The sequence below is a fragment of the Lissotriton vulgaris genome, chromosome 7 (genome assembly GCF_964263255.1).
Source record: "Lissotriton vulgaris chromosome 7, aLisVul1.2, whole genome shotgun sequence".
NCBI classification, from domain to species: domain Eukaryota; kingdom Metazoa; phylum Chordata; class Amphibia; order Caudata; family Salamandridae; genus Lissotriton; species Lissotriton vulgaris.
Window position 1 is genome coordinate 1,033,528,356 of NC_141695.1, and position 23,400 is coordinate 1,033,551,755.

The window sequence follows — 23,400 nt, forward strand, 5'->3', positions numbered from 1 at the left end:
GGAGGATTTGGATTGTGATATAGGTTTGTCACCTATGATTCACTAATGTGCATTATAAAACTGACGCATGGGAACCAGCCTCTCAGAACACAACTGAACCTGGTGAAGTCTCAGGAGAAAGGAGTTCTGCCTGGGACTGCCTGTGAGAGCACAGAGGCCGGATCTGCTCTTCATTTGGACAGCAGGTCTAGAAGTGCTTTCAAAATGCCGGTTGGGTGTCTCCCTGTTAGGTAGAGGGACTTAAAAGGCTGAAGAAGCGATCCGTGTTGTGTGGAAGAATCTGCTGACCAGGTGGGAGTGGACTGCGCTGGGTCCTGCTATAATACTGTTTGGAGAGAACCTAGACGCTGGAAGCCTTCTCTAGATGCCTGGATTTCTGCAGACATTTGAGATAGAGCACAGCAATTGTTAGGCTCTCATCTGAAAGTTGAGTTGGTCTGGGGAAACAGCAGTCAAATCACGACTGTGCCATGGAATTGCAGTTGGATGTGGGCTAGTCATACATGTGTGAAGGTCTTGTCTGAGGGACTGGCAGACTGAAGTCAGGCTTGCCTCTGAAAGCATTGGGAGATAGAGCAGAACCATTACAGCTCTCAAAAATCCGTACAATGCGAAACAGGCTTTTGTTAAGTCATCATTATTAAAAACTAGTACATCTAACAGAGGTAAAGACAGCCACAAGTACTAAAATAGATGCAGTTATTGCCTCTGTAGAAACAATTGTGTTGTGTTAGTCATCCATGCATGGCAATTCCCAGTCACAATATAACCCAGTGTCTGTGAAAGGCTCTTAGACCTAATCTGACATTCATGTATCAGACTCATCTATAATAGGCCTGCGTGACATAGGCTGTCATTTTCACATGTCAAACGAATGCCCACTGAAGTACAGAAAGGCGGTCAGTCAGTTACCGGTCAGATAGCATTAAAGATGCACATACTACTAACAACGATAACCTGGCTACACTGGAAGTTACAAACCACTGTAAAATATCGAAGATGTATAGAAAAAACGTATTGCTTAACGGATGACAAGATTACAATGGAAACCTCAGAAACAGTGAATACATCCATTGAAATCTACTATGCAGCCCCGACTGCTACACAAGAGCATTGTTCATATTGCATATTACATCACTTATAGCGTCACATTTCAAATATTATAAAACATCATCTAAGATGGCTTGCTTCCTCCCACTCTTTGCATTCCATTGACAACCCAATGTGGTTCTGACCGGCTCTCGGAATCTTCAGGCCGGTCAGAATTGCACTGTAATTCCCTTTGGGCGGCATTTCTGCGATTACGATGTTGGTTTCCCACTATCTTTCCGTGCTGGCCTTTCTGACATGGAATGGCTGTCAGACATTGCCCCCTTGACTCGGCAGCCTACGGTTGGTGGCCGAGGGGGAACCTAGGGTGCCCCCCCTGTAAATCCTTGCACTCTATGGCAGGTACCATGGGGTACCTGCCACAGGGTGCAGGGTTTTACACACACACACCCTTTTCTCCATAGGAGCCTGTATTACGATCATGACACAAGCTCCCATAGAGAACTGTGGGAAGCCATCCAAACAGTTTTCGGCTGCATCGTAATCAGGCAGTCAGAACCGCCGACTGGAGGTCATCGGTCCCGAGACCGAGACTGTGTTGGTCGGAGGCAACTCTGACCGACATCGTAATAACCCCCATTATTGTTTGTGCACTATATAGTTTTATCAGTAAATCTGCATTTCAGTGCACATTTTTTGGCCATTTCAATAGAAAATGTGCTGTTTGAAATGAATGTGGCTGCCACAGTGGCTTTAGTGAGATATTTGCGACCATGTGCTCCAAAATGCACTTCCAGGTACATATCATAACCTCACTACACTCCTACTGAATGGGCGCAGCTCATTTCCTGCACTTGTTCTTTGTGTAGTGCTCGGATAGTTCACAATCCCTATGACTTCAGTGGTGGAACTTTGATGGCAGCACCCCTATTCTGAAATGTGTTCTAGCTCCACTGGGTCACCTTAAATCTAAACAAATGAATCCCTTGTTTCCCTTTCAATATGAAGAAAATGCCGTTAAAAACATGAACCTACCATGTGTGTCTACACAAGCTTTGCAATTCACATCACTCAGTAAATGAAGCCAAATAATAGGTGCTTATCATTTCGAAGTGAGTTTAATCTGACCCTGTCCTGATAAAGGTCAGTCATATAAGCACAAGAGGTCAAAATGTGAAAGCAAAAGAAAAGGCACAAAAAAGTAATACAATGTAAAAAGAAATAGAAGACGACAATTGGATTAAATTCCTTAAATGTGCTTTCACTTATGGAATTAATATGATATCAACATTTTTAAATTTTTATCCTTACCTGTTTTTCAAAAATCCATTAGGATGTAAAATACTTTTACTGTGTTCTGCAAATAGTTTTATACCATTTGGTAATAATGGCGAGTCTGGCTGACCCCAATGTGCAAACTACTTGGCACAAACAGGAGCGCCGAAGCTGAAAGGCTTATGTGCACCAGTACTTTGCCATTTATTACAATAGCAGTAGCCAAATACCTAGGACTGGCATGGGTAATAAGGCTGAAACAATAATGTGGGTAATTTTTTGGTGAGCACTAATTTTAGCTTCCCTAGTCTGGCCATTGAATGTGATTGATTATTTTAAATTGCTTTTATTTGGTGTAATGTACTTTTTTAATGTAAAGAAAATTGTATATATGACATTTTTATCTCTTCCATTTGCTCTAGGATTAAGTTTTAACCTAAAGATTTTTAATTATCTTCAAACATGCCAAGGAACTTTTTAACCGTGTATCTCTAAATGTTGTTTGTTTTGTGCTTTTATGAGTATACCTCGAATAAAGCTACTTTGGATTGGATTGGTTAACAAAGTGCATACTGCCTAAATGCAACTGTGGGCACAATGCCATAGATCTTTGATTTAAAAAAGAACATGAGTGTATAGTTGAAGCAAACTAAAAGCAACAGCAACAGTAATGAAAACATCAACAAGATTGCATACGAGATGTGATTCAGGTGAAGTCAGAAAATATCCATACATGCTCCTTTCCAACAATTTAAAAACACGTTTATAACTAAGTCTAAATTAATTCCTATATGCAGAAAACTATAAACATAGATACTGAGATGGAAGGCATATAAAAGTAAACTGATTTGAACACAAAACAAGCATTGGCAAAGCAATGAACTGGATGTTTTATAAGTGAAAGTGTTTCTTCATTGCTTGTCAAGTTTGAGTCTTTGTTTATGTAGATGGGTGAATGAGAAAAGAGTGTTGAAGAATGGATGAATGATTGATTAGATGGATGACTCAATGAGGAAAAGACCAAATGATTGGAAATTTTAAGGGTGAATGAGTAAATTGATGAAATAGTGTATCAGTGCATTAGTGGATAAGTGATTGAGTGCGGGAATAGATGGAAGGATGCATCAGTCTTACAAGCTGAGGCCTCAGACATCAGTAGTGATGCTATAAACATTTCAAAAATTACCACTACAATGCCAATCTAAGTTTTATACCACGGATAGAGAGCACTGTATAATACTGTGTTACATTGTATCGCATTGCCATCCATTTTATTGTATTGAATTACATTCCATAATCAGAATTGCTGAGTACTGTTGCATTATATATTACTCTTAAATTTAATAGCATTTTCTATTTCACTGTACTGCATTGCCTAATATGTTGCATTGTTCAGCGCTTTGCAACGTATAGTTTTACATTATATAGGACTGATGCAGAGCCATTGATGATTTGAAAAAGAAGGCTGACGAGGGTGACGGTGGAGTTTCGATTGTTCTTGACGTCACCCCTGCCATCAACTCCATCGACCACTCCCTTGTTGTTATACAACTAGTGGGTTTCTCATTTGATGACTCCATTGGATTAGGTCACCTCATTCCTCACAAATAGATCTCAGATCTTTCAGCTTGATCATTTTCACTCAAGCCCCAAACCAGGTCTCTGGGGACTCCAGAGGGAGCTATTATTCTGCTTCTTCTGTTTGATATTTGCTTAGCGCCACTGGCCCTTGCCATTCAGCAATTCAACGTAACAACTATTTAGAAACCAACAACACTTCACATTTCTATTTTTTCCCACGCTGAGTGATTGTGGCAAATGCTTTTGTTCGGTCAAAGCTAAACTTCTGCAAGTCTGTTTATCTAGGCCTTCCAAAAAACCTCAAAAACTGCAACTACGTATTGCGACCTGCTTCACTGGTTGCCAATTAGCAAGTGTGTTCAATCTAACACTGCATGCCAAATGTATAAGGCATGTCACAGCTCACTACCTGGATTTCTTTCTAATGAATTCATTTTATTCACACCATGGTTCTTTGTAGGATGGGAGGAACTCGCAAGGTTTCACTCCACGGAATTTTGTGTAGTTACAGGAAAAGTCAGCCAGTTTTTGCAGAGTTCCGTGAATGGATGGAAATTGGCATGTCACGCTGCTCGTGCTGATATTCGCACCGGGAGCTTGTTTCCACCCAGAGGGTGCTGCTTTTCAAGTTGGTTTTGCTGCCACTCACGTAGATTTTCTACTTGAGCTGTAGCATTCTCACCATGAACGGTCAGACCGTCCACTTTAGAAAATCTCACTGGGTACCCTCCTAGCTCCTGAAAATGACTCCATGGGATGCCAATTCTTGCTCGCCAACTTGCCGTTGGCAAGCTGCACGCAAGAAAAAGCTCGCCCATGTGGAGGTTGGCGGAATTTGTCCAGAACTCGGAGTGGCAAAAACTCCACCAACTCCGCTGGCAGAGCGGAATTTATTTCCCACTCCAGTCCTGAGTCACTCTCCTCTTCTTAACTAGTGCTGAGTGCCAAGAGTGATTTTTTGCACAGTATTAGTAAATTAAAATAATAATGCATCATATTTTTCATAGTTATATAGCATTGCATTGTATAGCATTGTTGCACAGTGCTGCATTCTATAGCATTATTGCATTACATAATTCGGCATCGTTTATTGTTGGTGCATTGTATAGTATTATTGCATTGCATAGTATTAGATGTTATACTATTGTTGCACTGCATAGGACTGTCACACACTACACTGTATTGTTATATAGGAATGCATTGTATGGTATTGTTGAATTACATAGTATCATCCTGCATTGCACTGCATCAGTTAACGGTGCACTAGCTTGGAAGGGCAGCAGAAGGCAACAGTGTCAGCAAATTCCACTGATGTCAGGCAGAGGTAACCTCCAATGCTCTCCCTAAGGGGACTCAGATGGAGCTGACAATGATTCAGGAAAAAGGGAGAGCTGAGCAGCAGCCATGCCGTGCATCACAGATTGAAACCACACCCACCCTAATGGCCCCTGCAAACCTCTTCACATGCTAGTGAATTGAACGGAACGAAACTGTGAAACAGTAATTTGTAGTTGTACAAGATTCATCCAAGCAATAAAAGGCGAGTCCAATATCAGTCACGTTACAAAAAGACACCTAAAATGCCATAATACGAAGGAAAAATATTCTTTTTGCAATCCTGAAAAAGAATAACAATGCACATTAAAGTAAAGTATTTTTGCAGTCACAAACACACAGATTCGGTGTTTAAGACTTCAAAAATAGTTTCCCTGTGTGGCAAACACATACTACAGACTCCTAAAAGGTTTTTGAACTAGATACCAAATTTCGATTGATAGAACTGGCATCATTGGCGTGGATTTCCCCTGAATTTTTACCTTTGCCTCCTGTTATTTTGCAGTGTGTTGGGCTTCGTTTTTGCTGGTCTAGATGCCTTGGGCACTTTGTAACTGCTGTTGTGTGCCAAAGTGCAGGTGCCCCCTGTAATTGCCAATGTAGTGTATTTTGTAAGCGCACAGCTGCCCCAACGGGGCATCCCGGCACTGTATAACACGGTGGAACCCTTCCTGGCGGTCCTTGTGAGATGCCCCTCCTGGGCACCCCCAAGGTGAAGTCAGACATCCCAGTGTTGTAGGGGCCGTTGTGGAGATTAAGCAAGCTATTGCCCAGAGTTGCAGCGTGGGACCCATGATTAGAGTAGGCGCCGTGGCGAGAATTATCAAGTCCGCGGACATTGAGCCCAAGACCCTGCCGCGTCGGGACTTGAACCCTGGTCCCGGGCCTGATCTCTGCTTCAGAGTCTGCTGCTCTAACCAGTGACCCACACTTCTCCCTGTAAATATGGGCATATTTGATTTACTAGTCAGTCCCTAGTGCATTCTGTGTGTGCCCAAGGTCTGTTAATCAAATGCTGCTAGTAGGCCTGCAGCTCTGATTGTGCCACCCACATAAGCAGCCTGTAAATGTAACTCAGAACTGCCACTGCAGTGTCTGCGCACAGTTTTGTGCTGACATTTTGACTTGGCAAGTGCACCCACTTGCCAGGCCCTAACCTTCTCTTTTCTTACATGTGAGTCACCCCTAAGGTGGGCCTAAAGTACCCCTGTGGGCAGGGTGCAGTGTATGTCAAAGGTAGGACATGCCCTGATGTGTGTGCCATGTTCTGATAGTAAAATACTGGCAATTTAAGTTTTCACTATTGAAAGGCTAGCTGTCCAAGAGGATAGAATGGGAGTTTATTTATAACATCTTATAAATATAACTTACCATTGGGACAAGATAGTAAAGTAAAGTTAAGTTTAGTATGCCTTAACTCAGAATATAAAGATGCATCTTTTAGTGAGGATGATTTCTACATTCTGTGTATGAAAATACCACTTTTAGAAAGTAGGTATTTTCTTGCTTAGCTATCCAGTGTGCCTCTGCTAGGTTGTGTATTGACTGTCTGGTTTTCTGTTCAGACAGCCACTTGGGGGGATGGTGTGTCCTGCCTTTCCAGGGTGAGTCAAGACTGGGCTGAATGGACCTGGGCTGCATTCAAAGTAGGAGAGGGGATTTCTTTCACACTGAATGGGCCTGGTCTGCCTTAGACAATGCTGTCTCTACCTTCTGCCAGGAAGTTGCACCAGAGAGAACAGAACTAGTTTTGGCTGTACAAAGAGTTTCTCTGCCACAGATAAGAAAGGATATTGTATTAAAAACGAGGGGCCCAGACCCCAGACTTTTAGATCACTTCTGGAAATCAAGAGGAACCTTTGCCAAGAAGAAGAGCTGGAGAAACTGAGGAGGAATACTGTCCCGGTGCTGTTTGCTATCTGGGATTGGCCTGCAGTGGCTACTTTCTTCCAAGGAAAGGAGAAGTAATTTGCTGTGTGCTGTGTCCAAGATCCTCAAGGGCTTGAAATAGAGCTTGCCTCCTGTTCTGAAGTCTCAGGGACACAAAGATTTCACCCCCAGTCCTCCCTGAACTCCTTTGCTGGGAGTTCTGACCTGCTGAGAGGTGCCTACCAGTGTTCTGGATGGACCTCTGGAGGTTGCTTTGGACTGGAAACTACAAGAACTGTGAAAATCGACGCATCGCCTGTTCCGATGCATCGCAGCGGTACAAGAGGAATTTTCTGATACATTGCCAATGCTGAAGAATCGATGCAGACGTCGCAGCACCTGCTCACGGCTGAAATGTTTGCCATGTGACAAATCCTCGGCACCATTCTCCGACGTCCGAGATAACTGCACCGATTCTGATGCAGGCCCTGTTGGAGAAGAACCAAGCTTGAAATAAACGAGCAGCACAATAGCGCAACTAACTAAAACAGGAACTAGGTCGCGTGTATGTAAAACTGTTGTGAGTTCGAGACTGGAGAGCAACATTGTTACTATTAAGTATATTGCCATCTAGTTTTGCAAATGATGTAATTTGTATGAACATGAAAGTAAACAAATGTAACTGATCAGACCTGAAGTAAGGTCACGTACAGGCAGTGAGTTCGATGCCAGGGACTAATGTTTTCTTGAAAACGCGACGACATTTATTTAATTTGCAAATGATGTTACAATAACGCAAATGTGCAAATGATGTAATTTGTACCCTTTTAAATGTCCTCATGAAACCACTCAATTATGAATTCTAGTGTGCCACCGTATACCACATGCTGCTGACTTAATGTTATGAATCTGTTTTCGTAGCTCCAAACAAACAATGAATAGGTAGTCTGTTGACTATGTTTATGTTACCCACGATCACGTGATTTCTTTATATGCTGGATGTAAACAGACACTTGTACTCGTGAGCAAGGGAAGTTGTTCCCGAAACGCGTCGAGTAGGGCTGTGATTAAAAATCCAGTTTGAACTAAATTGCTGGCCTGGACATCGTTCTTTGGAAGTCGAACGTGTGTGGTGGAATTTGTGAGGTGTGGCGATCCCGTCCAGGCCCGCCGCTGTAAGTGGCCATCATAGCTTCTCGCCAAAAACTTTGTGCTGTATATATATATATATATATACATATATATATATATATATATAGATGTATATACTTACACTCAAACTGTCATTCATCATTATCCACACATCTCAATGTTTAAACCATATATAATAGGGAAACCACTATAACACTTTATGTTAAAAAAATATATATCACATATATTTATTGTTCACATTACACAAAGTTAAAAACCACGGGAATGACCCGACGATCAATACATTTGATATCACAACAAATCATAAAAACACAGTACATATGAAATATATATCACAATATGCATGAACTTCTAAGAAGAGTGAAAAAACAAGTGCTAGACAGGAAAACTCAGCCTTAACCATTTACACATCCATCTTAATCACATGTTCTCGGCATGGAAATAAGCAGTCTACAATTGGCTTTTTTATACCAATGCCCAATGGGTGGATTGCGTATCCAAAGTGTAGCGTCAACGCGTTTGGATGGAAAAAATCCTTATAAATCCATCTTTTTCAAGACTTAGATATAGGCACTCTGTACTTTGTTAAACAGTCTCATGCAGAAACCTGTTTAAATAAGGGAGACTCCCTTTATGGTATTTATCACTATTTTCAGTAAAAATGACAATACATTCCCAAATCTGGCAGTGGAGCCATTTCATAAAAAGGTAGTGCTTACTGTCACGGAAGTCACTCTGGAAGTTTAAGCGAGCTATTGCCCAGTCACATGGTGCTGGGCTAACCTGCCGCCGGCACCGGGGATCGAACCGTGAACCCCGTGGTCTGGAGTCAGGCACCCTGGGCACTGCGCCACACCTCTTCCACAGGCACAGTAGTTTTCCCTTTTGTAGTGCTGCTGGCCCCAAAGGCTAACATGAGAAGGTGTTATTAAACTTAAAGTCTACTTTTGCTTGTGAGCTAGCGAGCAATATCAGTCATAGTATCAAGACAATGGTTACAATAGATCCAACACCTTGTCATATAACTATTACAAGAAATTAGCTTTAGAACATAGTATCCTGAAGTTACCTAAAGCAGCCCTGGTGCAGCCTCTTCTTAATGGTCACCTTGAGCCAAGCTGCTTCCTGAGTGGATGTGAAGATGCCTGGCGCTGAATCAATACAGCCATTTGGTGGGAGGAGATTTGCTTCCGGGAGAAGCCAGGGAGAGGAAGGGAACTGGGAAGGTCCCATGTCGGTCCCTTTCAAAGGTTTGTACGTGAGCTTGAGAAAGGCAGTGCTGTGGGAGCACCAAAGCATGTGCCTGCACGGCATGGACTTGTCAGTCCATGCCATGCAGAAAGCGGGGGGTGCATACCTACAGGCGGTCACACCTTGTGTCCCCCTGCATGCACCCCCAGGCCCAGAGGCAACAGGGGGTGGCCCTGTAGGCCCCACTTAGTTTCCTCACTGCCACTCTTTTCATGGCGGGTTCACTGCCATGAAAAGGTTTTTTTTTTTAAGTTTTATATAGCGCTACTAGACCCGGAGGTATTAGCGCGCTTTATATGAGTTACAGCGAGTTACAGGTTACATAGTTAACATCACTTAAAACAAAGAGTCACAGGGGGAGGGAGGGAATACACAATGGGAAAAATGAGGAAAACAAAGTTAGATGTCCGGCTGGGTAGGTGACGGCCGAGGAGGTGACACCAGGGCCAGACTCCTCTTCAGCTGCATATGACAGCTCCACCGGGCATCCGCCAAGGTTGCTCGTGTATCGAGGTGAGTACAAACAGTTTTGACGCCCATGGGACGTCGTCAAAGGTCCAACAGAAGTTCAGAGGAATGATATTTATGAGTTATAAATAGTGTTGGCTAGACCCGTAGGTATCCGAGCACTTTACATTAGGCTACACAATGTTACAGAGATAAGAACAAATACACATTAAGCAACAAATTGGGAGAGGACAGAAAGGTGAGACAAATAGAGAGGAGGGGGGGAAGGGGGAAGTGTGAAGGGTTGGATGAAGGAAAAGACGGCAGGACAGACGAAAGGAAGTCCAAAGACCGACTGGGTAGGTGACATCCGAGGAGGGAATTCACAGCCCATCACCCCAATAGCTAAACAGGTAGCTCCATCAGGCATCAGTCAGATTGCTAGGTCTCAATTGACGAGGGAAAGTTACCAGAAGAAAGTCTAGTGGATAGACGAGGTGGGAACTATGAGCAAGGACGGGTGAGGGCAAAGGTCAATAGCTGGAAAGAGGAGAAGAGTAGAGAGGTGGGGGTAGGGGTATGGTGAAGAGGAGAAGGGAGAAAATTCCAGTAGAGAGAGACAGGAGAGTTTGCCCAAAAACCGGCTGGGTAGGTGATGGTCAAGGAGGGAAATCCATAGCCCACCTCCCCTTTAGCTCGCAAGGTAGCTCCACCCGGCGTCCGTCAAAATGTCTAGGTTTCAGCTGTCGATGGAAAGATCTCAGAGTCAAGTGTCATGGAGGGTAAGCATGAGCGGGGTCGGGTGAGGGCTGATCCACAACAGGACGATGACCAATGATTTTAGATCAGGAGAGATACTTGACCCTGTGGAACGTCCCACCAGCTCAGTTTGGGAGTGCCCCGGTACCTCAGGAGTCCCCCGCGGTGGTAGTCAGGACTGGCTTCAGTCGCCATCTTGGGGGAAGGAGGCCAAGAAATCACAGTAGCCTTTCCAGCAGGAGACGTGGACCAAGGTCCAGCAGGTCGTTGGGCTAGGAATCCGAAGGTGTAACAGGTACTCACTGTGGACAGTGAAGGTTCAGCTGAGCATCGGGTGCTCCTCACAGCAGCGATGGCACAGGCCAGGATTCTATGGCACAGGGCATCTACCAGCTCCCCGCTTTGTCAAGGGTTGCATTGAGGAACCTCGCAATATGCTTGGTGGTGCCGGAGCAGCCCCACCAGCATATTGAGGCATCACACCGCTGCAACACAGCTGAGGGATTCCTGGCAGTTACAATGGTCCTGTGGTGGTCTGACAACCAAACTTGGAATACGGCAGTCGGACCGTCAGTGCAGAAGTAGCTGCATCATCAACACAGGTTCGGTGGTCCATCGGACTACCAAACTCGTACTTAGGCCTAAGTTCGAGGGTAAACTTTTGACCCGGACCTAGCCCTCAACCTATCCAACCTACATTCAATTGCAGGTGGCCTAAAATGTTTATTTTGTCCCGGTCCATGCGACCAGATAGATGAGAGTGACACTTTAAGCTTTTTGGCTCTTTAATGCGCAATTTTTGATTTTATCTTTAAAAATTCATATCTTCAATTCTCTTCATTTGTCATTCAGGTATTGCTTTAAAAATAAAAGTATTCTCTATTTTTTTATAAATTGGTATTGGATTTTTCTAGTGTTGTATCTTTTACTAATTCACTGTTCCAATGTTAATAAAGCCTTTACACATACCTGTCTCCCAAGTTAAGCCTGACTGTTTATTTGCTAAGTTGCCAAGGGTTGAGCAAGGATTAATTTACTGAGTTTTGACAAATCCTGCTTAGGGCATTAGCTATGTTTCCTTAACATGGCCACCATATGAGGCATCGAAGACCCTAGAAGGACAAAGGGAAAAAGTCCCTGAAGAGCTAAAGAGAACTTGCTGCACATCTGGGATATCTTTCTTACGATTTTCAGTAACTAACTCTTTGCTTTTGGGGACTGCTGCTGGAAGTGGAAGAAATAAACCCGCTGCCCGCTCAGCACTGACCAGATGAAAATTAATCTGCTGCAGCAGCGAATTGCAATTTCATTACAGAGATCCTCACAAAGTGCGGGAGTCCTTAGATATGGCGGGCAGTCCCCTGCCAGAGGGGCAGAGACCAGAGTCTCCGCTGAACTGGCGGGTCGCCCGCCTATTTTATAATGAGCCTCTCCTTGTTTTTGTAAAATTAAACATTTCAAAGGTCAAGGGCAAAGAAGTCACAAAACCTGTAGAAGGCTTTCTCTTCTGTGTTTTCTTCTAATTTACATAGGCAGTTTTTGCATACAGCATTTCCTTCCTGATTTGCCTTGGTACTAGGGGGGTCCGTTAAGTGAAAGGCTTACTTGGTAATTGACATCACAATAAGAATCTCAGCCTCCCGGATCAGTATGAAATGTGGAAAAAAAAATCCAAATAGATTTTGTTAGAATTAGGGGTCTCTAGTTGGCACAGGTAGGGACTTGTGACAAATAGGGACCCTCTCCTCTAGTCAGGGTAAAGGGGTACACTCCTAAAATAACCCCTGCTCACCCCCTTGGTAGCTTGGCACGAGCAGACAGGCTTATCTTAGAGGCATGTGTAAAGCATTTGTGAGCACATACAGTGACAACACTACAAATGGACACCATACAGGTTGTATATTTATAAAATCAGTATCTTTTATATAGATTTACCACAAGACCAAAAACGATAACAATAATCCACAGTACTATTAGAAATCCAGAGTTCTTGTTAAAAATGCTTAAATCATAGTTCTGTGCGAGTCGGTAGCCCTGTCCGGCTACAGCGTTGATGAAAATAACACAGAGTCTAACAATTCCAGCGGACCGCGTCGATACGGAGCCACTCAAGGGTAGACCGACTCGGTCACAGTACCTTTACTTGATGCGGCTGGCACAGGCATGCGAGTCGGGTTTGGCATTCGGCGCGTTGCAGATAAGAAAGCATTGCAGGACGCGTTGTCCCTTGATGCAGTGCAGGCAGCGGCCCGTTGTCGGAGTCGGTGAGTCCAAGGCGTACGTTGCAGGGCGAGACGGTGCTTCGTTGCGGTGCTTGCAGCTTGCGGTGCGGCAACAGAGCTCGAGTTTGGGAGCTGGCGTTGATCAGTCCGGACAGCGGTACGAGTCAGGCGGTGAGTCGCGAAGCGTACGAGCGGTGCCCAAAACCGCTGCGTTCACATGACTCAAAGTCAGCAACAGTGACCGCTTCAGTCAGACCAGTACAAGTCGGTGTAGCGAGGCGTTGCATGTGGCAGTGTCCACAAGTCACGGTGCAGGCAACGGCTCGGAAACGGCATCAGGACGGAGTCGGTGAGCTTAGAGCTTGCGTTGTTCGATGCGGACGTTGTTTGATGCGGCGCCTTCAGGACACTGGGCCAGTTGTGTGAGTCAGTCACAGCTCCCTGCCTCTGTAGCCACTGAAACAGCGTTTCCAGCAGCAATTCACAAAGGCTGGTGAAGTCTACTGGACCTGAGATTTCGGTCAGGGGCAAGCTCTTTTCCAAGCCTTTGAGGATCCTTCACAAGTTGAAAATAAAGCACACACAGTTCCTTTCTACTTCCTTTGGCCGTCAGGAAACTACTGCATGCCAATCCCCCAAGCAGCACTTCATCTTAGGGAAAGTCTCTCCTCAGTTTCTTCAGGTACCTCTCATCAGCAAAGGTTTCTTCTTGTAGTTCAAAAGTGATCTAATTTCTTGGGATCAGGGTCCCAATATTTATACCCCAAAATCCTTTGTCCTCTGAGGGCATTTGGGCCTTTGCCCAGTCCAAGCCAGTTCTGGAGCACTCTGTTGACAAGACTCCTTCTTTCCTTTCACAGTGCAGGGCAGAAACATCAGACGCCCCACAGGAGGTGGAGCCAGCATTCTGGAGGGAAAGCACAGCCCTGGAGCACTTTGTTGACATGATTCCTTCTCTTCTTTCACAGTGCAGGGCAGAGACATCAGCTGCACCGCAGGAGGTGGAGCCAGCATTGTGGAAGGCAGGCACAGCCCTATTGAGGTTCCAGGTGCAACTCCTCCCACCCATCTAGATCCATATCTCTCTATTCACCACTGGTCTGACTCATTCTGTCTCTTGGAGTCCCTCAGCCCTGTCACTCAAACTCCAGACAAGGAATACACAACCTGGCAGAGGCAGGCCTGGATAGTTAGACAAGAAAATACCTACTTTCTAAAAGTGGGATTTTCAAACACAGAATGTTAAAACCAACTTCACTAAAAGATGTATTTTATCATTCTGAGTTCAGGCATACTAAACTCGAATTTCTACCATGTTCCCTGAGTCAGTTAGGATTAACAGATGTAATAATCTAACTGCCCATTCTGGCCTACGGAGAACAGGTAGCCTTGCAATAGTGAAAAACGAAAATGGCTGTAATTCAATACTAGGATATGCCACACACACCAGGGCATGTCCTACCTTTTACTTACAATGCACCCTGCCCTTGGGCCTACCATAGGGGTGTCTTATATGTAGAAAAGGGACGGTGTAGGGACTGGCAAGTGAAGGCACTTGCCCAGTCAGCATGACAGTACCAGACTGCACAGAGGCTCTGCAATGGCAGGCCTTAGACACATTTTACAAGGCTGGTTCTGTGGGTGACACAACCGGTGCTGCAAGCCCACCAGCAGCATTTGGATTTACAAGCCCTGGGCACACTCAGTTCACTGTACTAGGGTCTGACAAGTAAGCCAAACGAGCCAATCATGGAATCACTAATCCATACATCAATTTACCATAGGGAGAGATATATGCACTTTAGCACTGATCAGCAGTGGTAAAGTGCCCAGAGTCATAAAACCAACAAAAACAAGTCAGACAAAATACAGGAGGAAGGCAAAAAGTTCAGGGATGACCCTGCAAAAAGGGCCAAGTCCAACAGATTTTTTCCAAATTAATATTGCTCTATAGTAAGAGGAAACCTAAAAAAAACATTTTGGGTTTTTGGACCTGATTTTCTATTTTTATTTTTATAATTTGTGATGAATGTTACAACTTCGTAGACCAAAGTGCTCCTACATCTCTTAACTCCTCCTGACTTTGACCAAAGGCTAAGGGGGCTGCAGGTCAGCAGTCCCGGTACTCCTTAAACCCCAACAAAATAAGGATTAATGAGGACAGGAACAGCCGACAGCTGCCCCAGAGTTCATTTCACAATTGTGAGTACAACATCGGGAGAGCATTCTGCTGCAGTGCTTAATTTGAGTCAGTGGTTTCTGGTGCTCAGCACCAGCACTTAATTGTCAACAATGGCACTTATGACCCCACGAGTTGAGCATAGCTTTAACTGAACCTTCACGTCAGGGAAGCTGCCACTCTTCATGTTTTTACTGAGGTGGATAACCAGCCTGAATAAAAATTTTATTTGGATTATCTAACCATTTTTACCGCACTTTATCTACACTTACACGGGCCACACACCCACACTTCATCAAGCGGCAAAGGAACAAAAGCTCTCCGACAAAGAGCCCCTTGGTGGGTGCCTGTCGGGTATTGCAGCGCCGACCCAACGAGGAGCAGGTCCAGATGATGAAGCGTGGCACCTAGCTTCCTGGGTGTGTGAGGACCCTAGTTCCGCACAAGTGGAATCCACTCCGACCCCCTCTCCATCTTCGGGTTCCACCCCCACCATCATCTCATAGATGGCTGCTGGTTCTCTGATTTGATTTAACTAGGCACCACTGCAAGAGGAACAGCATTCCACTAGCTTTCAGGATCTGACAGAGCACCAATGATGGACCTCGAATAAAATGCCCTCCTGTCCCCCCTTTTTGATAAATACTTATGACAGTTCACCACATGGTGGTGCTGTCTGTGTAATTTAAAAATGATCACAGCCTCAGTTATTTATTAATGCAATACATAATGCCCAAGCAACTTTTATTTTGTTGGCTTCTGAAAAAGTCTGAATTCTCATATTCTTGAAGGAGTGTGATGGTTAGTAGTTGTGTTTGGACTGTATTTTGGCAGTGCTGGAAGGGGCAATGGGGGTGCAATCTGCAGTGGCCTCTTGAAGAAGGCCCTGGCACTTATAAGTTTTTTTTACAAAATAAGCTCTGTTTTCACTGCCCTGGCCAACAATGAGAATCTGAGCGGTGAGGAGGTCCAGGGCAACTAATAGGTAGCTCAGTCCTTCAACGCTCTCCTTTGTTCGAATGTGTTGGAGGACCGGGGTGGCTGTTAGCTGTCTCAGTCTTCACCCCTTTGCCTTTGGATAAGGTGGGGGAAACAGAGCACAAAATACCTCTTCGTGTCATTGGGAAAGGTGGGGGCTTGGACATACATCGAACCAATCCACGCCCTTGGTGAAGATCAGGCGCAGAAGAGAGGAGAGCAACCTGCCCATGGGCAAGGCAGTGGTAAATTATAAGGGTAGCAGGGCTAGCACAATCCTTCCCAGCCACCTCACAAGGCTGCTAAGATTATCTTCTAATTACTAGCACTGTGACAAGGTGGGTGTGTTTGTGGCCCTTGTGATTTGAGAATGAAAGAAGAAAGAATTAATCTGGAGCCAATGTTTGGATTATTTTGAAAAGTACCCTAGCGTTTCGAATACTCTTTTGAATGTTTACAGAGAATATAGTGTGTGGATCCAATGCCTTAGTTGTGCCACTGTTTGTTTTTTTCCTCTGCATGGTGTTTGCCGCCCCAGTGTTTCAAGGGGAACTCTGCTTACTGTGAGTGTTTTCTGTCTGCTCACTATTGGGATGTTTAAACTCTGATCTCTGATTCTAGGCAGGATTGATTCGTACAGACGAGGATGAGTTCTTTATTGAACCCTTGGAGAAGGACACGCATGATGTGGAGGACAGAGTCCATGTTGTATATCGCAGATCATCAATCAAAAAACCTCTTTTGGGTGACAGGATGGACGAACAGGAAAAACGTAAGTGAGCAAGATGTACCGTGTGTTAGCGGGCTGTGAGATCCTTGTGTGAAGCAAAGCCACAGTTTAGTTAGAACTATTTCTACTCTCCTTCCTTCTTCATGTCTTCTGGGAATGTATGTATTAGAAAAAAGTTCCAGTGTGAAGAGTTTCAGACTACCACTTACTGCAACAAGTACTGACATGTGCCTTGAAACACTTCAATATGTTGAGTTTTGCTAATATGGTATATTCCACCATTGTCAAGCAAGCAAAATGGGCCCCGCACCCCACGGGCTTGGTGATAACAGACTGTCATATTTGGGGTGCAGAGGAACCCAAACACCTTTGCTCACTGGTGCCACTGCACCTGTTGCTCCACTGATAGCTGCACCCCCAATATCCGACTTTGACAACAGGATTCTTCTCCTGGCCAAAAGACAATGGTCAGAGCCCTCACCCTCACGCTAACACATATGTGCCTTACCTAGCCACTAACACTCAACTTGACACTAAATCGAACTCTAAGCATTACATCAAACTAAAAAGATCCCTTAACTAAACCCTTTTCCTAAAGTCACCCAAACTGTAATCTTAAATCTCCAATTTAAAAACAACAAAAATACCATATTAACCTCAAACCTATGTTGAGATGTTTGGAAGAACTTTCCTTTTGTTGACTGCATCTGAGGAGGATTTTATTTGTATTTGTTCATTTTGGATGACCTCTTCCTGACTTTATCCTATGTTGTGGTCGACCAGCCAGGTTTTGTTTGTGCTCTACCCAAAGTTACGGCTGCATTTAAGAGCTCTGTGGCGTGGCGGTTCTCATGCTTGTATGTGCGCGCCACTGCCCAGTAGAGTAGCAAGGATGTCCTGGGCCCTGATGCAGCTGGGAACATAGCCCCTTTGAGTTCTTTAATATTAGTAAAATCAGCAATGATTAGGGTTCAATGGGCCCTTCGGGGCTATGGGCCCGGGTGCCACTGCACCAGCTGCACCATTGGCAGTTATGCCTATGTGACTACCACGGGTCCTTGCTCTCACATGCATGTGGATGCATGCGGCCTATCCAGGGGTGGTGCATTCTCTGATGCGACAATACCTTTGGCACACAGTATCAACCCTGGCCTGGATAAAGCCTTCCTTTGATAATAAGTGAGTAATACCTCAAGGGAACAACTTCGCTGTCCATTTTTCCAGTTATTTGCTCTTGATATCCTCGTGTCTTCATGCCCGACAATTCCATGACTTATAATGTCCACATGTCGACTACACCATCCACAATGTCAGAGAAGTGCAAAAACCCAATTTAACTCTCGTTTCTGTCACTACCGCATTGCTCAAAAAGGCACGTGTTTTTGTTAGTGGTGACACCACTGTCTGCTTGCGCATGTTCTGTTCTGTGTGCTGTTATTTATCTACACGCGGAGAGGTTCGGAGGTCATGGGGCCTGCGATGTTGTTTGGGTTGCAGTCATAGCAACATCCCTACTTCATTTGGCTTTTTATGTACCCTCCTCCTCCTATCACTTTTCAGAGGGGTGATTTCGGCGTCTGTTTTTTCTAGCTCTGTTCTGCAGCCCCAGACTCGCGTTGAGGAGCTCTGTCTTGAAGCGCTGCAGACTTGTCTTTTTTTTAGCCCTGGGTCTCTGCCAGATGCTTCACCTCTGGGTTTTACCTACTTCTCAGACCCCGTTTCATGTGCCTCTGCGCGCGCCTCGTGTCCTTGCTGCACGCGCGCTGTTCTCGCGGTCTCCCGGTTGTGTTGATTACTACAGCTGCTTTTGCTGACTGAGGGATTATGCTGCAGTTGGCGCTTCCCATCTGTTCCGATAAATGTACTCATCTTTAGTGAGGCGTAGCGCATGTGTTGATATTCAGTGAACAAAAATTCGATTTATCTTCTCAGTAAAGAGTCAATGCAACATGTTTTCCACAAGCACTGGCGGCAAGTGTTTTGAGATTACCAGCCCCAATGGAATTACCTGGGCCATGGTAATGATGTAATAAAAATAGTGTACGAGGTTTCATGGTGGTGACATAATTAATTTCTTCTATGAATGGGGCACTTCTTGCGGCTGTTTGCTCATCTTCTGCAGTAGGGAACTGGAACATTAGAGCATTAGAGTGTCCCACACATCTTCTAACGACAGGCAAGATGGCAACTACAGGCAGTATACCTGAGAAACAAGCTGGTGGTTTATGCCTCAGGATTCTTGCCCATATCTTGAATTACTTGGCATATAACAGGCAAAACTGAGGTAGTATACATTTTCGCTTACACGCTTCTCCAGAGGAACTTAAGTGTTGTGCTGTGGGTTTCTGTACAATGTGCGACCCACCCTGGAGAGCATGGAAGCACTAAGAGCTGCTTAGGCTGTGTCTAGGCCATGTATAGGTGGAGGTGAGGAATGCCAAAACAATTGATGGACAGAATGCAGAACAATGTCATACATTCACCCCAGTACAGAGATCTGGGCCTAAATCCATCGTTGTTTTGCTCCCCATGCCATTCCAGTTTGGGCCCAGCCATATGAAATCAGCCCTGACCCAGCGCCCAGTGGGAACAATCCAGCCCAAACTGCCAGGCCAAGTCCTCCCTGGACTGGAAACAAGCAACCCAAGACCGGTTTCAGGTGGCGGTGAGGAGCCAGGCCTTCAGTTTCTTGTGGTACTCAAGAACTGAGGAGGCGGTGCTGATGTAAAGAGGCAGGTTGTTGTAGGCAGAGGGGAGGTGGTCCACGAAAGGAGACCAAGTCCACATTAGTTTTCACTGTTTGTTTGTTGATGCTAACACACTCAAGAAAACTCTGGACCTCTTGAGTTTTCAAACAACAAAGTCTTTAGAGGGGATGATGAGTGTGTGGAGCGTTACATTTTAAAATCCTTAGGCTCAGTCCTTTTTAAATGAAGAAGATCAAAGTAACCAATTCTTTGTAGAAAAAATAACTCTTTATTTGTGATGATACAGACGTGGACAGCCAACACGTGTTTCGCCCCTGTGGCGAATTGCGCCAGGGCTTTCTCAAGGCTGTAATAAATCACAGTAAAAACGGGTGTAAGTGTTCATCATTCAGAAAAAAGAAAGCGCCTAAGACCCCAGCAAACCGTGCAAGGCTACAGAAGAGAAAGTGGATTTAGAGTGCAAGTTCCTTCATATTTTAGTACCGGGTAGAGGAAGTTCCTTTTAAAGAGGAGAGTTTGTGCGCGTAGACAGAGAAAATCAGTCAAGGAGAAATTTTTAGTCAAGGAGAGATTTTTTAGGAGAGTTACACCACCTCGGGTTATTGTGCTGAGCAGGTGCAAAAACTCCTGAGATTTGGAATTTATTTCCAGTTAGTTGAGATACAAGTCATCAAGGAGTGAGCAGATACCTCCACCAGTCTGATCAAAGAAGAAGTGTTGTGTCAAAAAATAGACAAATAAGGGGACGTGATGAGACAGAAGAAAAGTTAAGAAAAGTTAACCATTTTCATTTCATACCTATTTACAATTTTGTGTATTTCCGCAATCTGTGCATAGTATGTTTCAGCATAAAGTCCGGTTTGTTAATCTGTTGACACAATGTATTCAATTTTTAAATAAAGTTTTGTTAAAAAAACAAGTTTATATATTGGTCATTAGGAAGCTACGTTTTCTTGTTACTCAGTCAAAAGACAGTCTGATTGAGCATTTATCCAAGTTTAAAAACAGTTGTAATCTTATGCTTTACATGTCTATTTTTTCTATAATCATGTACACAATTTGTTCATAAGTTTCTATATCTAACGACAGAGACTTTTTAGTTGGAGGCTCTATGGTAGCTTACAGGTAAGGTCTTGTTAGTAACATGATTAAGAACAGCTTGGCATGTTTCAAGAAAGAGATTATGTCTGGCCAGGGAAGTTTCTTTCTTTTTCAAGATGCTATAAGCGTGCTCAGTGGGTTAACTCTAAGAGGGGCGTAGTTAATACAGTTATGTTTTAGGAGCATCGTCTAGGGGCTTATTCGCCGGAGCAGTTGGTACGCATGCTCGCTAGTATAAGAGAACAGCCTGGCGTATGTTTAAAACGAGTGTATTAGTAGTGCGGCTGCATTGTGAGACCGCATAACGATTTCTACGTCAGGGTATTGGAACATACATTTATGTGCAGTGCGTTTAAAACCTGACCAGCGGGAGCTTGGGCTTGGGTTTTGGGGCAAAAAGAAGTCTCGAATGACGAATGCTATATACAGGCAATTGCAATTAAACAGATACACGGGAGTTGAGGTGTCAGACATAAGGGTACCGGCTCTCTGTGCAAGCGAGGGCTAAGGTTTAGGGCATTGTGGCACTTACTTATTAAGGGATTGAATCCCCGGCGTATCTCTCCAAGCAGCTCGTCTCTTCCGCTGTTTCCGCGCTCTGTTTGGTTACGAGACTCTTCCCTTTTTAACCCGGAAGGTCAGCTTTAACCCGGAAGTGCTGGTCAGAAGCATAGACCGGCTTGTTTTAAAATCATCCTTGTGTTACCGAAACGTGGTGTCAACAAACGGAAGAAAGGGATTGGCGGTAGCGTTGTTATTTAGAAAGGAAAGAAACGCTTTTCCTTATCTTGTCTTTGTGTCACGTATTACTGGGAGGCTGTGGGTGCGTGACGGAAGTGAAATCAAACGGGTCGGTGATAGGTGGATAAAAGTCGAAAACGGACTGAGGAGGGATGTGCAGATATTGCGCCATATTAGAATGGCATAATGGAAAGATGAAGGCTGAGCATTAAGCCAGTAAACACAAGATAGTGGTTATACGGTTTTAAAGTTTGTGGGGAATAGAGAACCGATTTAGGTGGTCTCATAATATTACACAGTCAGCTATTTTGTGTAAGGTAACAGAGGTGTGTTCTACGATTCACGTCTTGTGTGTAGAGGAGGGGAAGCACCACTGCTCTTTTGTTCTATGTCTCTATTATTCGGAAAGCAATATATTTATTTAGGGTTTAGACGTTCTAACTGGAGATGTTGCTTTGGATATAAACCATCTATTTGAATATAATTATTGGGCCTCGTCATGCTCAATATTGATGATGATCGATGGACATTATCAACCTCAATAATGATGATGAGCAGTTGTGGTCAGTATTGAGCTTAACCGGGATATATCTATACTAAGGACAGCTTTGAGTACAATACCATCTGCCTAAGTATGACAGTTATGTATCGGCCTGTTCAATACTGTTGATATACAGTTGTAGTCCATTTTTAGCTTGATCCGGACCGTTGCTGTGCTAGGCAAGCTGAATCCCTTCTGTTGGTCCCAGTACGTTGCACTCAGGTGTCGTTTTATTCCAACCAGTGGTGCCATTCATATTCTTGGTTGAGGCCCTTCTCCACAGTGTCCATTTTTATGATCAGTGCACTTTCTTCTCTGCGCAGTAGACGATCCACATCACCTCCACGTTTGGGTGTCTTGAGTTTTTTGATACCGACGAAAGTAAATGTTCGATTGTGCTCGTGGTGTTAAGTGTTCTACAATATAGTTTTTGCCACAGGGGCAGGTACCAATACGATTTACCTGATCACCTGCCCCTGTGGCAAAAACTATATTGGTAGCTCAAGACGACCCCTAAAGATCCGCATTCAGGAACATTACCGAAATATCCACAAAACTGATACCAGACAATCCCTTGTAGAACACTTTCTGCAACACCACGAGCACAATCGAACATTTACTTTTGTCGGTATCAAAAAACTCAAGACACCCAAACGTGGAGGTGATGTGGATCGTCTACTGCGCAGAGAAGAAAGTGCACTGATCATAAAAATGGACACTGTGGAGAAGGGCCTCAACCAAGAATATGAATGGCACCACTGGTTGGAATAAAACGACACCTGAGTGCAACGTACTGGGACCAACAGAAGGGATTCAGCTTGCCTAGCACAGCAACGGTCCGGATCAAGCTAAAAATGGACTACAACTGTATATCAACAGTATTGAACAGGCCGATACATAACTGTCATACTTAGGCAGATGGTATTGTACTCAAAGCTGTCCTTAGTATAGATATATCCCGGTTAAGCTCAATACTGACCACAACTGCTCATCATCATTATTGAGGTTGATAATGTCCATCGATCATCATCAATATTGAGCATGACGAGGCCCAATAATTATATTCAAATAGATGGTTTATATCCAAAGCAACATCTCCAGTTAGAACGTCTAAACCCTAAATAAATATATTGCTTTCCGAATAATAGAGACATAGAACAAAAGAGCAGTGGTGCTTCCCCTCCTCTACACACAAGACGTGAATCGTAGAACACACCTCTGTTACCTTACACAAAATAGCTGACTGTGTAATATTATGAGACCACCTAAATCGGTTCTCTATTCCCCACAAACTTTAAAACCGTATAACCACTATCTTGTGTTTACTGGCTTAATGCTCAGCCTTCATCTTTCCATTATGCCATTCTAATATGGCGCAATATCTGCACATCCCTCCTCAGTCCGTTTTCGACTTTTATCCACCTATCACCGACCCGTTTGATTTCACTTCCGTCACGCACCCACAGCCTCCCAGTAATACG

The 23,400-nt window shown here is 44.3% G+C and overlaps 1 protein-coding gene across 1 annotated transcript in view; it reads left to right on the plus strand.

Annotated features, from left to right (window-relative positions):
- ADAMTS2 (ADAM metallopeptidase with thrombospondin type 1 motif 2) overlaps positions 1-23,400 on the plus strand; it is a 1,719,397-nt gene that overhangs the window by 403,461 nt on the left and 1,292,536 nt on the right. Inside the window, exon 3 of the mRNA XM_086931466.1 lies at positions 16,720-16,870. Coding sequence (XP_086787592.1) covers positions 16,720-16,870 — 151 coding nt within the window. The remainder of the gene's footprint in view (positions 1-16,719; positions 16,871-23,400) is intronic.